We start from the raw sequence: 14,076 nt of genomic DNA, 5'->3' as shown, positions 1-14,076 counted from the left end.
GATTGCGATCGAATCGTGGAAGAAGCTTGGAATGAGAGACCAGGAAATGTAAAAGAAAAAATAAAACTCTATGGTGAGAGACTGGACAGCTGGGGTCGAAGGACTTTTGGTGATATTCCAAAAAGAATTAAGAAGGCCGAAAAGGCTCTAGAACAGCTGAATAGCCTCCCTCAAGATGAAAAGACACTGAGGAGAACAAAGATGGAGGAAGAAGAACTGGATGATCTCATAAGGATGGAAGAAATATGGTGGAGTCAAAGGTCAAAAGCAAACTGGCTAAAATATGGAGACAAAAACACCAAATTTTACCACCATAAAGCCTCATAACGAAAGAGAAGAAATTGGGTGCAAGCTATAGTGGATGACACGGGAATCAAATACAAAGATGATGAACAAATAGAAGTGGTAATGAGGAATTTTTTTGAAAAATTGTTCACAGCAGAGGAAATCTTTGAAGTGGAAGAAATTGTGGAAGTGGTTAGAGGCCGTATAAATGAAGAAATGTTCAACATTCTCAACGCTGATTTTACTAAGGATGAAGTATACCAAGCGTTATAACAGATGCATCCAACCAAAGCACCGGGGCCAGACGGACTGCCGACCCTGTTCTACCAAAAAATGTGAAAATTTATGGGAAATGAAGTAACCGAAGCAGTTCTTAAAATCCTAAATGAGGGAGCTGACCCAAAGGAGATAAATTACACCTACATTTACATGATTCCAAAAGTGGAGAAGCCAAGACACACGAGGGATTTCAAACCGATTTCTTTATGCAATGTGATCCTCAAGCTGGCTACCAAAACAATGGCGAATAGGTTGAAGATTATCCTCCCTCAGATAATAGGGGAGAATCAAAGCGCTTTTGTCCTGGGCAGACTTATAATAGACAATGGATTAATAGCCTTCGAAATATTCTACTACATGAAGAAAAAGACTTTAGGGAATAAAGGCTACGTGGGAATGAAATTAGACATGGAGAAAGCATACAATATGGTAGAATGGGATTTCTTGAGGGCTGTCCTAACGGCTATGGGGTTCTTGGGAAGATGGATTCAGACCGTATGGAACTGTGTGAACTCAACCTCCTTTTCCATCCTGCTCAATGGTACCCCCACCAAAACTTTTCAGCCTTCGAGAGGATTAAGATAGGGGGATCCCCTATCCCCCTACCTCTTCATTCTATGTGCTGAAATTTTGTCAGGAATCCTTGTAAAAGCACAAAATAGCAAGTTGATACAAGGAATTAAGATAACACGGAATGGACCGGAGACCAACCACTTATTCTTTGCTGATGACAACATCCTATTCACAAGAACCTCGGATTGGGAGATACAAGCAGTAAAAGAAGCCCTAATTTCTTACCAACTTGCTTCAGGACAACATATAAATTTGAACAAGTTGGAGATGTCTTTTAGCCGAAATGTACCAACTAACAGACAAATTCTTATACAAGAGTGGATGGGGATAAAGGCTGTGGAAGGACACTCGAAGTACCTTGGACTCCCAACTTTTGTTGGAAGATCCAAGACATAAGTTTTTGAATTTGTCCAAGATAGAGTATGGAAGAAATTGAAAGGTTGGAAGGAAAAACTCCTCTCAAGAATGGGGAAAGAGGTGCTAATCAAGGCAGTGGTCCAATCAATACCCACTTACATAATGGGTTATTTTCGATTACCAACAGGACTTTGCAACCACATTGCATCAATGATCAATAAATTCTATTGGGGATCAAAAGGCGGCAAAAGGAAAATGCACAGGATAAAATGGGATAAACTTTGTCAGTCAAAACAACACGGGGGACTAGGCTTTCGAGATATGGAGGCTTTCAATATGGCTCTGTTAGCAAAGCAAGGGTGGAGGTTAATGAAGAACCCTGAGTCGCTGGCAGCTAGGACCCTCAGTAGTAGATATTACAATAGAAAAGACTTTCTGAGCTCAGACATGGGTTTTTTCCCAAGCTTCACATGGAGAAGCATATGGCAAGCAAAGGGTGTGCTGGAAAAAGGGGGATGCTGGAGAATTGAAAATGGTGAAACAATGAAGATTTGGAAAGACCCTTGGCTCCCTAAACAAAACGGATCAAAACCATGGTCGGTCCCAACAACATTGAACCCAAATGCAAGAGTAGCAGAACTAATGTTAGAAGAAGAAAAGGAGTGAAACACAGATCTAATCAACCAGATCTTTCTACCCTTTGAGGCTCAGCAAATCCTACACATTCCTATTCCTAGATCTGACCAAGTAGACTGCTTCTATTGGAAAAAAGCTAGAGATGGTGAATTCAGAGTAAAATTAGCCTACCATGAACTAAGAGCCAAAACTAGATCACAATCAAAGATTTTCAGAAGAGAACAAAGTGAAGAACAAACATGGAAAGATGTTTGGAGAATAAGGGCACCACCCAGAGCTGTGAACTTCCTTTGGAGACTCCTCCACAAGTCTCTCCCTACAAAAAAGAACCTAAACAGGAGGGGGATAAATTGCTCTCCTATGGCCCGAGATGCTAGGAAGATGCTGAATTTGAGGAACACATATTCAGAAAATGTTGGTTCGCTAGAAATTTTTGGTTTGCATCTTCATTCACCCTAAGATCAGAAATGGGAATGTTTTCAGATGTAAAAAAATGGGTCAAAGAAATGATGGAAAATATTCAGAGTGAAAAAAGGGGCCTATTTTGTACCTTGTTGCAGTAGCTATGGAGAACAAGAAATTTTCTCGTATTTGAGAAAAAATCGGTACCGATCGAGGAAGAAGTTCAACAAGCTTGCATGTGCTTTGATGAATTTTGGAAAGCTCAGATGATAGAAAAAATGAAATGTCCAATAGAGAAGCCCCAATTCTCAGTGAACCAAAAGTGGAAATACCCACCAACCAACATAATGAAGGTTAAGGTAGATGCAGCAGTCCCACATGATATTAATGGAGGAGTTGGTGTTGTAATTAGGGATGAGATGGGAATCATAATGGCATTAGCAATCCAAGCAATACCTTATCCCTTTGAAGCACATGAAGCGGAAGCATATGCAGCATTTTGGGGGTTGAATTTTATAAAAGACTGTTGTTTCGCAAAGGTGATTCTTAAAAGTGACAACACGGAAGTAATGGGTGCCCTCAAACAGAGGTGTTTTAGTTCTTGTTTTGGAACCTTTATCATTGATGCTATTTCACTTATTAAAAATTTTAGAAGTGTGGAATTTAGTCATGTTAAGAGGGAAGGGAATAGAGTAGCTCATGAATTAGCAACCTTAGCTCTTACTAATCCAAATTGCATGTGGATGGAAGATGTTCTCAACCATATTCAGAATTTGGCTCTGTTAGATGTTCTTCCTTTTTCTGAATGAAATCCATTTGTTTAAAAAAAAATTTATTTATAAGCTACTTTTAATATAGCTATTTATTATTTAAGTTATTTTTTCAAAAAAAAAACTTAATTAAATTGTTTACTCAAACTGGATCTAACTCAAGTTGGTATGGTTTTCTTTATATTTTACATTGTCAATTATTTTTTTTCTTGCTATGAGCTTATATAAATTATTTTAATGGGCCTGGCAAACATAATTGGGCTTCAAGCTCTGTCACGCACTTTTCTTCTTCCTCTTCTCGTTTTCAGTCTTTCTCTTTTTCTTTGGGAACAAAAGACACAGTCAGTCAACTTTTCTCCCCCAAAATAACACGAAGTTTGAAACTTTGGCTTATTGGATGTTCAAACTTCCCTCACTACCCAGACCAAAAAAAAAAAAAAAAAAAACCCTTCTCTCACTACCTACTGGCTCTCATTGTAATCAATCAGCAGTAATCACGTCCTTTTCCACTGTCAGTGAAGACTGAAGAGGTACAGTGATGAAGTTCAAAATTTTGAAAAATGTCTATGTTATTACTATTCATTGATTATCGTTTTGTTTCTTAGTTTGAGCTATGATTATGCCTTTGTTGCTTTACAGTGTGGTGGTTGTTCTTTCATTCCAATGGCTGAAGAAAAGGACGCCTTCTATGTTGTGAAGAAAGGGGGTGTTGTTGGCATCTACAAGTCTCTCAAGGACATTCAACCTCTCATTGCATCTTCTTCGGTAAACACCCTTTTCTCTAACCTTTGTTATTATGGCTCTTATGATGCAAAAGTTTCTATCTTTTTTGTTTTCTGCATTTGGGTGTGGATGCATTTTGATGTTTAGGGTTTATTCTCTCAATAGGTTTCTGATTGAGTTTAACTAACAGGTGTCTGATGACCCTGTAAGCATTTTGAAAGGGTATTGTTTAACTAAGAAAGCTGAAGAGTTCCTTGTATCAAATGGGCTTAAGGGAGCCCCTTATTCTATAAGTGCTACTAATTTGAATGAAGAGCTTTTTGGAAGACTTGTTGGTTGTCCTTTTCAGGTTAGAGGAACTCTCTCCATTCTTCTTGTTCAAATTGTCCTCTACTCTATGGTCTATGGTAGTTCCTGTGAGAAAATGGAAAATTTTCCTCATTTATGGGAGAAAGTACCCTTTTGTGACCTTGATTATGTTTGTGAATTTCCATTTAGAATGAAAGGATCATAGGAAGAGAAATGGAGGGTTTGAAACATAAACCTTACTCCATTTTACAAACCCTTCTCTTCCTTCCCTTTCTTTCCAAAGTCAAAACTTTCAAACAATTGTAATGCTGAGAGCTTCATTTACTATTAGCATTATTTATCATATTGTTTTTAAGGGGAGTGGATTAATGCCACTCCAATTTTGATGATGCTTCTTCCATACATGCTCTTCCCATTCCTGTTTTTAGACTCCTTGTCTATTTGGAGCATTGGAGCTTAAGCTTATGTCTATGTGTCTGACACATTATAACTTAATGAGGAGATTAATTTATCTTTCAGGATCCATGTGCATCTGGAGGAAGGTCTCTAGGTGTGAGTTCCTCATCGAAGTTATTGCAAGGAGCCTTTCAATCTGATACTAGTGTAAGCAACATTTGAATTTAATATTGTCTACCAAAGAAATGCTGTCAAAGTGAAGCAAAAATTTGGTGCTTTTGTGTGATCGTTATTTGTAAGAATTGATATTAAATAGCATGTTCCCGAGGTTTACGGGTAGCCAAGCACACTATGCTTGCAGCATGAACAGTCCATGCAAATTTCTGATCTATTTAGTTATTAGGGTTGTCTGAGGGCTATTTTTATGCCTTTGATGGGACTCAAATTTGTAATGTCTTTGATTGTTTAAATATGATGTATGTCTTTGATTCATAATTTTTTTTCCTTTCCTTTTCTTTTCTTGTTCAGAAAATTTCTGGGTCATCTTTACATTCAACAAATTCTCAGAGGCAAGTTCCATTAGGTGGGTCATCTTTCGGTTTAACAAGTTCTCAGAGGCAACTTACACCAGAGGTATCTCCTTTAGTTTCAACAAATTCTCAGAGGCAACTCACACTAGGTGGATCCCAAGCTCAGTTGTCTAATTCTGTAAGTTGGTTTATCTATTATTTTCATTGCAATATCAGGATTCACTTCCTAATTCCTAGCATAGATGTCTATTTGTCGAAGTGCATGGTATTCGTATTATTTAATGTAATTGCCACTCATATAGTTTTCACTTCCCATTCCTTTTCAGTTGTCTGTTATTGTGTGAACTTATAAGTACTCTTAAAGTCATTGTATGCGTATAAGTTCTGGTCTTTGAAAAAAAATTTAAAGATACACCATAAAATTCTGGCAATCATATTTAACTCTATTTTGGACATTTTGTGGACGATTTACATCTCAAAGGTGAAACTCTAAAATCCCAATCATCCTAGACTAGTGTTAATTCATGCATGTATGCAATAATTCTTGTAGCTGAAGGTTAGTGGTGGCACCAGCCACCAGCAAGGCAGAATAAAATTGTTCATGTGTTCAATTTCAAAATGCTAAAAGTAAAACGTGTTCTGGCTGGGCGGAAATATACATTGTATTCTTTCTTTGCTTATGTTTGTTCTGCGACTTATTTGTTCAAAATATTTGGAAAAACACAATGAATTTGTGCTTACAAGTTTCACTGAAGTATTCTAAGTCAAGAATTTGTTAGACCTTCTAACATTTAACAGCATATAAGCATGATATCAGATGGCATTCTATTTGGATGAAATGTCTTCATCGGTCTTAGTTCAAAATCAATGCATTTGACATTTGGATTGCACTCCTTTCTTATTATTATGTATTATTATTTTTTGGGGCTTTTTTCATATGATGTTCTTTTTTGGTACACCTCTCTTTCCACTTGTAGTATTTGGGACACTTAATGTATAGAACAATGCAGCTTCAAGATTTTACATATCTATATTTGCAGCTTTCTTGCACCCTTGAGTTCGATGGTGCTTCTAAAGGAAATCCTGGACCAGCTGGTGCAGGAGCTATACTTCGTGCTGCAGATGGAAGCAAGGTATAAACTGCGTACAAATATTCATTTTGTTTTTGCGTTCTTTGTAGAATTTTGCTAACTTTAAAGTCTTTTTGCAGGTCTATCGAATACGTGAAGGAGTAGGTACTCAGACGAATAATGTTGCTGAATATCGAGCTTTACTTTTAGGATTGAAACAAGCCCTTCAGAAAGGATATCGGCACATTCAAATCCGAGGAGATTCCTTACTTGTCTGCAAGCAGGTGTATTATGTTTACAGACTAACACACCATTTTTACTTTTTTCTTTTTCCCGTTATTTCCTCTTTTAAATCTACTTCTGTTCGTCTGTGTTTCATTTCTTAAAGTTGCTTCTGAATACTAATAGAAAAAAAAAAAAATACTCTCTTTAAACTTAAAAGATTCCATAAGCTTGAGGAATGAGAAAATGTAATCCCAATTGTTAATTATACTCGCTTTGTTTCAAAATATCTCTCCTAAAACAAAAAGATTGATGTTTCAAAATAACTGATATTTTAATTTTTCGGATAACACCCTTAATTTAATTGTGATAATTGAGTAAGCATTAATTACATATGGTCATACATTTAAGGGTAATTTTATCTATTCATGTAACTTTAAGCATTGAAGGAGAGCCTTGGAGCAATGGTTGAGTTGTCTCCGTGTCTGACCTCAAGGTCACGGGTTCAAGCCATGTAAATAGCCACTGATGTAATTATCAGGTTAGGTTGCGTAGAATGCACCCTTTAGGTGTAGCCCTTCCTGGACCCTGCATTAATGCAGGATGCTTGTGCACCGGGCTTCCCATATAATTTTAAGCATTACCAAGATTTATTTTTATTACTTTGACTAAAAGTGTTGTGCATTTTTTCTTTTTTTTTTTTTGGATAGTTATTTTGAAAAGTAGAGACTAGTGAATACATTTTCTGCTAATCTGTATAGCATCTTATGCCATGGCTTTGTATCAGGTAAACGGTGAGTGGAAACAAAAAAATCAGAATATGGCTATGTTATGTGCTCAGGTCAACCAGCTGAAGGCGAACTTTCTGTCATTCCAAATCAACCATGTTCTTAGGGTACTTTCTAAATGGCGTTATATTAAGTGTTTTTTGTACAATATAATGAAATTATTGCCAATTTTCCCATCCTTTTTTCTGTGGATAATTCTACACATGCAACTTAGATAAACAACTGCCATCTTACAAGCGTTTCTGATATCATGTTACTTCGCATGCCTATCTAGCGAAGCGATCACATGATCTAAATGTTGAGAAGCTAGATTGTGTAAAATTCAAATGCTACTTCGAACTAGAATTTGACTGTAATGAGCATCTATTTCATAAGCTTTTATATGAAGAATTTTAAGTAACACGTTTCTGTTGATTTTGAAGGAGAAAAACTCTGAAGCTGATGCTCAAGCAAACTTGGCCATAAATCTCAGAGGTTAGTCGGTTTCTTGCCCGTAAAATCGTTACGTTTGCTTTAATCCTGTTTTCATTCTTGATCAAAGGACAAAAACAACCTTGCATTTTCTTGATGATTTATTTATATTTATGTAATTATTGGCTCCTAACCTTCTGCAGCTGGTCAAGTTGAAGAAGATTGTGAGGATCTCAGACGTTAATGAAAATTTAGTTGGAAGTTGTAGCTAAGGAAACACATAAAATCCAGAAACTTATAAGTATATATTTATGTTAATGTTATGTGGAATTTCTTGGTAGTTGTGGCATATTAAGCATACCAAGAAACCTTACACGGGACAAAATGTGATCATGAACATGCTAACATATATTTATATAGTAATATAGATTGCCACTGTTTAGTTTTGGGACTTAGGTTCCATTTTAAGGTTTGAATAACATTGACTCATTTAATGCAATTTGCATGTTTATCAATTTGTGGTGTTTCCAAGTTTGAACTTTAATCTTGCTCTAGCCTTTGTAACCAAGTAAACTAAAATTGCGGGACCTGATTACGGCTGGTGTGACAACCTCCCGGAGGACCTGCGATGGTGATTACGGCCAGGACCGGTCTGGTCAAGCGAATCTTGGTCGACACAAGGGTCGACTCCACCATCATGTTCCAAAACGTGTTTGACGCCCTGGGTTTCAAAGAAAGCAATTTCAAGGACCATCGTCATGGAGTCGTAGGATTGGGTGACAACTATATCAAGCCCGAAGGTTTCGTTGTCTTACTGATCTGTGTGGGTTCTGGGACGAGCATGAAGTCTGCAGTGGCTGAGTTTGTGGTCCTAAGAGACTCTATGGCGTACAACGTCATTCTCGGAAGGAGAACTATCAACGAACAGTTGGCGGTCATTTGCATGAAGTTCCTAACAATGAAGTTCGTGGCAGATGACGATACGAGGAGACCTAGAAATGGTTGTTGCTTGTGACAACGCCAGCTTAACATTAAGAAAGAGGTCTAAGGAGCCAACTGGGGTGTTCTTGGCAGATCTAGACGTTAGGATTGACGAGCACCTGAGGCTAGGGGTGTTCGCGGTGCGGTTTGGTTCGATTTTCTAGAGAAAAGTCATCCGATCCAATCGTTTAATTAAATTGCGGTTCGGTTTGGTTCGATTTTTTATCGAGACCATTCGAACCAAACCAAACTAATTAAAATCGGTTTGGTTTGGTTCGGTTTGTTCGGTTTTTCTAATCAATTCAAAAAAAATACTTTCATACTATTTCACAAAGTCATAATATTGAAATTAACAAATACAAATACGTAATAACTAACAAAGTTTTAATCTAATGAAATTCAACCACAAAAGAAATTAAAATATGACGATTAAAGAAGTTTAATAACTAAAGTAGATCCGATACTTGTAGACTGTAGTCATTTGGAAGAGAAACTGGCGCAGCAGGCAATCCAAGTGTCGCCCATATTCTAACTTGAACTAATATCAAAGTGCATAAACAACTACATTGAACAACAAAACAAAATTACTAGCAATTACAAAAAATCAATACAAATACTTCAAACAAATACACTGAACAACAAAATTAAAAAATTAGAAGTAAAAATATAACAAAATAAAATTACTAACAAATAAAACATTTTGAACAACATAATGTAAAAGATAAACAGAAAGATAATGTAAAAGATAAAGATAGTGAATCAAACACAAACCTGGTCTTCAAATAGTGACCATGGGGTTGCAGACCCAGGCTGTCCAGCAGAGACCTATAATAATAATAATAATAATAATAATAATAATAATAATAATAATAATAATAATAGAACAAATTCTTTACCACCAAGACCAAAATTCAGACGAAAGTTACCTTCAGTGCTTTGGATTTCCTGCTCCTGTCACGTCCGCTAATTATCCTAATAAATTTACTTGGGTTGGACATGTTGCTCATTGGGAAGGAATAGAATTAGTCACTGAGCAATATTGTCAAAATTGTTATCAAGTGATTGCTTCATCGTCTTTGGCTTCTTCATATTATGCTGCCCATATAAACCTTTAGAACATGAAGTTGAATATTCAAAGCATGAAAACATAAGATACCCGTGTAAGCAATACAATAAAATATAATCAGATAACAAGCTGTTTTACCACTACCATTGGATTCAAAGTGATGGCTATCCAATCTCTTCTTTAGGTCCCTCTGCAGCGTAGAGCAAAAAAGGGTTATTCTATTAGTAACTAGTGATTCTATCAATCCACATTTCTTTCACTATTTTATTGGAAAATTAACATAAATACACTGAACAGAAACAGAAACAGAAATTATTCAAACAAAAGTAGAAATTCAAACAAAAAATTATTAACAATTACCAGAAATTCAAACAAAAATACACTGAATATAGAACATAAATTGAACCATTAAACAACAATAACATGAACCATTAAACAGTAACGCAGCAAGCAAGACATTTCCAATATATTCAACCATTAAACAGCAAGCCACTGAGCCAGTAACAAAACTTAGCCAAAAATTGGTGGTCAGATACTCAGATATATAAAATTGGTGGTTAAATATATGAAATTTAAAAATTATAAATTCAAAAATATCAATTTTGAAGATCAAATTTGTTAGTCGTGTCTACTCGGCCAATTGCACATAGTTCATCTTTTTCTCCTCAACTATTTTGTTATTTTTCACATAGTGTAAGAAGTTCAACACTGAGCCAGCAACAAAACTTAGCAACAAATCAACACTAATGAACAGAATGCAAATGGTAAACATTACCTGAATCGGTGGCTCGAGCTCCATATTGACTTCGGAGGAAGGCTGAGTGGGAGACTGGGAGGTGCTGCCGTGCTGGGTTGAACTGATGGGTTAGGGTGGTGGCGTCTCAACGGCGGCGGCGTGGTGCTGTGCTGCTGTGTCGAGTTGGTCGGTGGTGGCTTCGTCTTGACCTGATGTGCGACGGCGTGGCTTCGTGTTGGCCTGATGTGCGACGGGCCAAAGGCTTTGCGGTGGTGGGTGGCTGGGTGCGATGAGTACTGAAGAGGGAGCGATGAGTACTGAAGAGGGAGCGGTGGCTGGCTGGCTGGGCGCAGGTCGGCAGCCGGCAGGTGTGGAGATTTGGAGAAGAGGGAGCGATGAGTACTGAAGCCTAAAGGTTAGGGTATGGATTGTGGATTTGGAGGTTAGGGTAGACGTAGTTTCGTTTGGGGGGTGGGGGAGGGTGTCGCGCAGTTTCGTTTGAAGGGGGGTGTGGGCGTGTCACGCGTGTGGGGTGGGTTAGTAACGTTTACGTTTAGGGTTTTTTTACTAACCGGTTCGGTTCGGTTCGGTTCGGTTAGGGTTTTCAGATTCAAAATCAAAAACCGAACCGAACCGGACAAAAACAGCAAAATCAGTTTTTTCGGTTTTTCGGTTATCGGTTAATTCGGTTTTCGATTTTTTCGGTTTGGTTCGTCGGTTTAGTTCGGTCCGGATCGGTTTTGAACACTCCTACCTGAGGCGCGAACGCCAAAGTGACTTGGAAAAGTTCCGGGTAGGGGAAATGGAGGACAAGTTCACGTTCATGAACCGTAACCTCCCCCACGAATTGAAAGGACCTCCGATTGAAGCCATCCGTGCCAATAGAGATCTCTTTGCCTGGACCCCAGCTGACATGCCAGGGATAGACCGGAGGTACATCTTGTTGTGAGACCGGAGGTACATCTTGTTGTTCAGAGGAGGAGCAAGATGTCGTCGGAAAGGGCAAACGAGGTAGCCAAACAAACAACTAGCTTGTTGGAACCCTGTTTCATTAGAGAACTTGACTACTCCACATGGCTAACAAATGTAGTTCTTGTGAAAAAAGTGAATGGAAAATGGAGAATGTGCGTGGATTATTCAGACCTCAACAAAGCATGCCCAAAAGACTCATTCCCCCTTCCCAACATTGATGCCTTGGTGGATGGAATAGCGGGGTTCAAGTTCTTAAGTTTCATGGACGTTTATTTGGGATACAACCAGATCTTGATGCACCGACTTGACGAGGAAAAAACAGCGTTCATAATGCTAGGAGGGATGTTCTGTTACAAGATCATGCCGTTTGGGTTGAAGAACGTGGGGGGCAACATACCAAAGGTTGGTGAACAAAGTATTCAATGACCACATAGGTAGGTCGATAGAGGTCTACGTTAATGACATGCTAGTGAAAATGGTTGAGGCGAGCAACCTGGTAGCCGACCTTCAAGTCATCTTCAACTCCTTTCGAAAGTATATGACGTTGAATCCCTTGAAATGCGCTTTCGCCATGGAAGCAGGAAAATTCTTAAGATTCATGATCACACCCAGAGAGGGTAGAAGCTAACCCGGACAAATGCGATGTCGTTTTCCGCATGGCATGCTTTGGATGTGTGAAAGATATGCAAAGACTGGCAAGAAGGTTGACGGCCCTGCTTCGTTTCCTCGGTGCATCGATGGCTAAGGCGTTAGCTTTCTTCAACCTAATGAAAAAGAGAATGACCTTTGAATGGATCCCATCTTGTGAAGAAGCTTTCAGCCATTTCAAGAGTATCTTGTCCGAGCCACCCGTTCTAGGGAAGTCGAAAGACGGAGAGCCTTTGTACCTATACCTGGCGGTGACGGAGGAGGCCTTGGTGGCCGCTTTAGTGCGAGAAGAAGGCAAGCAGCAGCAACCCGTGTACTTCATAAGTAAGATGCTCCAAGGGGCGGAGCTGAGGTACACGAGGCTAAAGAAGGTGGTCTTTGCTCTGTTGGTTTCCTCTCGAAGACATACAACATTTCCAAGGACACCCGATCACATTGAGAACCGACCAAGCGATCAGACAAATCCTGCATAAGCCTGACCTATTGGGACGAATGATGACATGGGCGATAGAGTTGTCCCAATATGACATCCAGTATGAGCCCTGCCACGCTATTAAAGCCCATGCAAGGTGGATTTCTTGGTAGAGGTGGCTGGTGAACTGATGCATTTGGATCATTAGTAGTTTTCCTTTATGAATTTCATTTAAATTTCAATATTTTTTGCTTTCTTTTAGCAATAAATTCATAGATTAGTAGAGAGTATGTTTAATGTTTTGAATAATATGTTTTAGGAGATTTTGGAGATGAACCAAGCAAAACAAGAACAAAAAGAGCCAAGGACACTTTCAAGCCAAGAACACACTTTGGAATTAAGGATACACTTTGAGTGACATGCTTTTGGAAACCAAAGAGTGAAGAAATGGAGGCCTGGAAGCTTTGTCGTCCAACGTGGGAGAAGTGGCATCCAACGGCGGTCGTGCGTACGCATGGATAATGCATACGCACAAGTTTGACAGCAAGAGAGAAACATGCGTACGCGCATTCTTCAAGCGTACGCGTATGTGAAACAAGTTTCAATGTTGTGCGTACGCATCACTTCACGCATACGTGCAAGCAGTGCCATCTTCAAAATCATGCGTACGCACCCTTCATGCGTATGCACGAATTTCAGTTCGCATCCCATGCTAAGGCCTTGGCGTGCCACTTCTGTTACCTTCATATACTTGATTTTTGGGCATTTAAGAACTTGCTTTGGCATCCCACAACAAACCCCTGGCGTCCATGCCTGGTGTCACACTTTTACATTTGGAGCAAAAATTCTTGAAGTGTTTTGTCGTGCCACGGCAAGCCCTTGGCGTACCACGCTTGGTGTGTAACACCCTAACTATCAAAGCTCACGCTTCCGGCTGCGCAACTCTAATAGCTTGGACATTACGACGACTCTTATACTATTTAATACTAAAATATGAGCCTGTTTAAAACTTTAAACCGCAATACCGCTCCCAAAATACTTTCGTTCGATAACGTACATCCATAGATACCATACAACTTACAAAAACTCATAAAGAGTACAAACACACACACACACACACACACACACACACACACACACACATTACAAGCATTAGCCAATACAATCCCTATCCCTCTTACAGAATATATCAAGATAAAGGCGAGGGTACAATAAATAATAATCTAAAGCAATACAGAGCATTTCAACAACTAAATAAACTCTTCGTGACTTCTGCGCCCATATCCTGAAAGGAAAAAAATGTAGGGGGTGAGAACATCATCCTCGAAAGGGTTCTCAGTAGAGGATTTTTGGGAATTACTGTAATAGGATACGTGAAGGTAAACCGTACCAGTGATTAATAATCGTCTTATGCCTTTTTTCAAAAACAACGGTTTACAATAAAAGTAAAGTCAAAAATCTTTTCTGAAAGAGGAACCGTTCAATTCTCAAAAACTCAAAAGCCTTTCAA

At 38.7% G+C, this 14,076-nt stretch overlaps 3 protein-coding genes across 4 annotated transcripts; all 3 read left to right on the top strand.

Annotated features, from left to right (window-relative positions):
- The first annotated feature begins 1,602 nt into the window (after nt 1-1,602).
- LOC112748936 (uncharacterized mitochondrial protein AtMg00310-like) lies at nt 1,603-2,160 on the top strand. Its single transcript, XM_025797187.1, has one exon. The coding sequence runs from the start codon at nt 1,603-1,605 to the stop codon at nt 2,158-2,160; it is 558 nt and encodes a 185-aa protein (XP_025652972.1).
- Nucleotides 2,161-2,810: 650 nt separating this feature from the next.
- Nucleotides 2,811-3,341, top strand: LOC112748935 (uncharacterized). Its single transcript, XM_025797186.1, has one exon. The coding sequence runs from the start codon at nt 2,811-2,813 to the stop codon at nt 3,339-3,341; it is 531 nt and encodes a 176-aa protein (XP_025652971.1).
- A 274-nt stretch (nt 3,342-3,615) lies between these two features.
- LOC112750746 (uncharacterized) lies at nt 3,616-8,266 on the top strand. 2 transcript variants are annotated; one of them, XM_025799570.3, is made up of 10 exons: nt 3,616-3,832; nt 3,942-4,067; nt 4,216-4,374; nt 4,854-4,937; nt 5,259-5,438; nt 6,301-6,393; nt 6,471-6,614; nt 7,340-7,447; nt 7,763-7,814; nt 7,955-8,266. In XM_025799570.3, exons 2-10 carry the CDS (start codon nt 3,966-3,968, stop codon nt 7,993-7,995), a joined length of 963 nt encoding a protein of 320 aa, XP_025655355.1. In that variant the 5' UTR covers nt 3,616-3,832; nt 3,942-3,965; the 3' UTR covers nt 7,996-8,266. The 2 variants fall into 2 exon arrangements, with proteins under 2 accessions (XP_025655355.1, XP_025655356.1); XM_025799571.3 differs by lacking the exon at nt 4,216-4,374.
- The last annotated feature ends 5,810 nt before the right edge of the window (nt 8,267-14,076 follow it).

Source organism: Arachis hypogaea, chromosome 15 (assembly GCF_003086295.3).
Source record: "Arachis hypogaea cultivar Tifrunner chromosome 15, arahy.Tifrunner.gnm2.J5K5, whole genome shotgun sequence".
NCBI classification, from domain to species: domain Eukaryota; kingdom Viridiplantae; phylum Streptophyta; class Magnoliopsida; order Fabales; family Fabaceae; genus Arachis; species Arachis hypogaea.
The sequence above is the reverse complement of the archived record's forward strand: the minus strand, read 5'-3'. Positions and strand labels throughout refer to the sequence as shown.

What these genes read in the sequence shown, in the direction of transcription:
- LOC112750746 (XM_025799570.3), top strand. Translation starts at nt 3,966, where the DNA reads ATGGCTGAAGAAAAGGACGCCTTCTATGTTGTGAAGAAAGGGGGTGTT. An exon ending in AAGCTCAGTTGTCTAATTCT is followed by an intron (nt 5,439 to 6,300) that starts GTAAGTTGGTTT and finishes CTATATTTGCAG; the next exon opens with CTTTCTTGCACCCTTGAGTT. An exon ending in CCTTACTTGTCTGCAAGCAG is followed by an intron (nt 6,615 to 7,339) that starts GTGTATTATGTT and finishes GCTTTGTATCAG; the next exon opens with GTAAACGGTGAGTGGAAACA.
- LOC112748936 (XM_025797187.1), top strand. Translation starts at nt 1,603, where the DNA reads ATGGGGAAAGAGGTGCTAATCAAGGCAGTGGTCCAATCAATACCCACT.
- LOC112748935 (XM_025797186.1), top strand. Translation starts at nt 2,811, where the DNA reads ATGAAATGTCCAATAGAGAAGCCCCAATTCTCAGTGAACCAAAAGTGG.